The sequence below is a fragment of the Protobothrops mucrosquamatus genome, unplaced genomic scaffold (assembly GCF_001527695.2).
Source record: "Protobothrops mucrosquamatus isolate PMUCROS unplaced genomic scaffold, P.Mucros_1.0 scaffold10922, whole genome shotgun sequence".
NCBI lineage: Eukaryota > Metazoa > Chordata > Lepidosauria > Squamata > Viperidae > Protobothrops > Protobothrops mucrosquamatus.
This window is the reverse complement of record NW_015396706.1, coordinates 10,856-11,974: the sequence shown is the minus strand read 5'-3', so window position 1 is coordinate 11,974 and position 1,119 is coordinate 10,856. Positions and strand designations below refer to the sequence as shown.

The window sequence follows — 1,119 nt, the reverse complement described above, 5'->3', positions numbered from 1 at the left end:
AAGAACTGTGGGGTCCTTGATTCTCTCTGAGCTTGGTTGTTTTCTTGCAGATGTTTTCTGACCCAACTAGGGAACATCATCAGTGCTAGAAGGGAGTGGAAAGAAGAGGAAGGAAGGAAGGAAGGAGAACTGTGAGGTCCTTGATTCTCTCTGAGCTTGACTGTTTTCTTGCAGACGTTTCATGACCCAACTAGGGAACATCATCAGTGCTAGAAGGGAGGGGGGTTTGCAAGGAGGAGGAGGAGGAGGAGGAGGACAACTATGGGGTCCTTGGTGCTCCCCAAACTTGGTTGTTTTCTTACAGATGTTGCATGACCCAACTAGGGAACATCATCAGCACTGGAAGGGAGGAGGAGGAGGAGGAGGACTGTGGGGTCCTTGGTGCTCCCTGACCTTGGTGGTTTCCTTGCAGACCCAAATAGGTGGCATCCTGAGCGCTAGAAGGCCATGGGGTTGGATGGCTGCTTACATACAGCAGCTTGCTCTGCCAGTGTTGGAGAAGGGAGTCATTCCTTCCTTCCTTCGTTCATTTGTTCGCTGTGGAGTCCTCGGTGCTGTCTGAACCTGGTTTCCTGACCCAGCTAGACTAAGACCCCCGTCATTTTTCAGACCCAGCCAGAGGAAGAACCCGCAGCTCCTCCTCCTCCGCCGCGCGGCCACCTCTGTGGCTCTCGCTTCCTCTCTGCCGCATCGCCCAGCCCTCCCTCTGGGCCTTCCGTGGGCCGCTCTGCCCGCCTGACTCACCACCTTCTTCTGCAGCTTCCTCCGGGCCACCAGGCGCTCCTTCACGCCCCTCCAGTACAGTTCCTCCAGGTCTGCTCAGAAACGAAAGGAGCCCTGCGGTGAGCCGTTACATTTCCCACACCGCCCATCTGACCCGGGGGGCTTCTGGTGGCTTAGGACATCCTAATAAGACCCTGCAAGGGGGTGCGACTCAAAGCGTGGATTAGAAACAAGTAGAAACAAATAAAAATGTAGAATCGGAGTTCAATATTCAAACCCCAGGTCAGAAACCAGGAGAGGTGAATCCTAGTCTCACTTTTAGGCACAAAAGCTGGCTAGGTGACTTTGGGCCAATCACCAGGAGACGGCGAGTTCTAGTCCCGTCCTAGCCATGAA

At 54.3% G+C, this 1,119-nt stretch overlaps 1 protein-coding gene across 1 annotated transcript in view; it reads right to left on the bottom strand.

Annotated features, from left to right (window-relative positions):
• The window catches only part of NCAPH2 (non-SMC condensin II complex subunit H2), a gene marked incomplete at its 3' end in the record, with an annotated part of 12,969 nt that overhangs the window by 5,352 nt on the left and 6,498 nt on the right, over positions 1-1,119 (bottom strand). Inside the window, exon 5 of the mRNA XM_029287100.1 lies at positions 745-815. Coding sequence (XP_029142933.1) covers positions 745-815 — 71 coding nt within the window. The remainder of the gene's footprint in view (positions 1-744; positions 816-1,119) is intronic.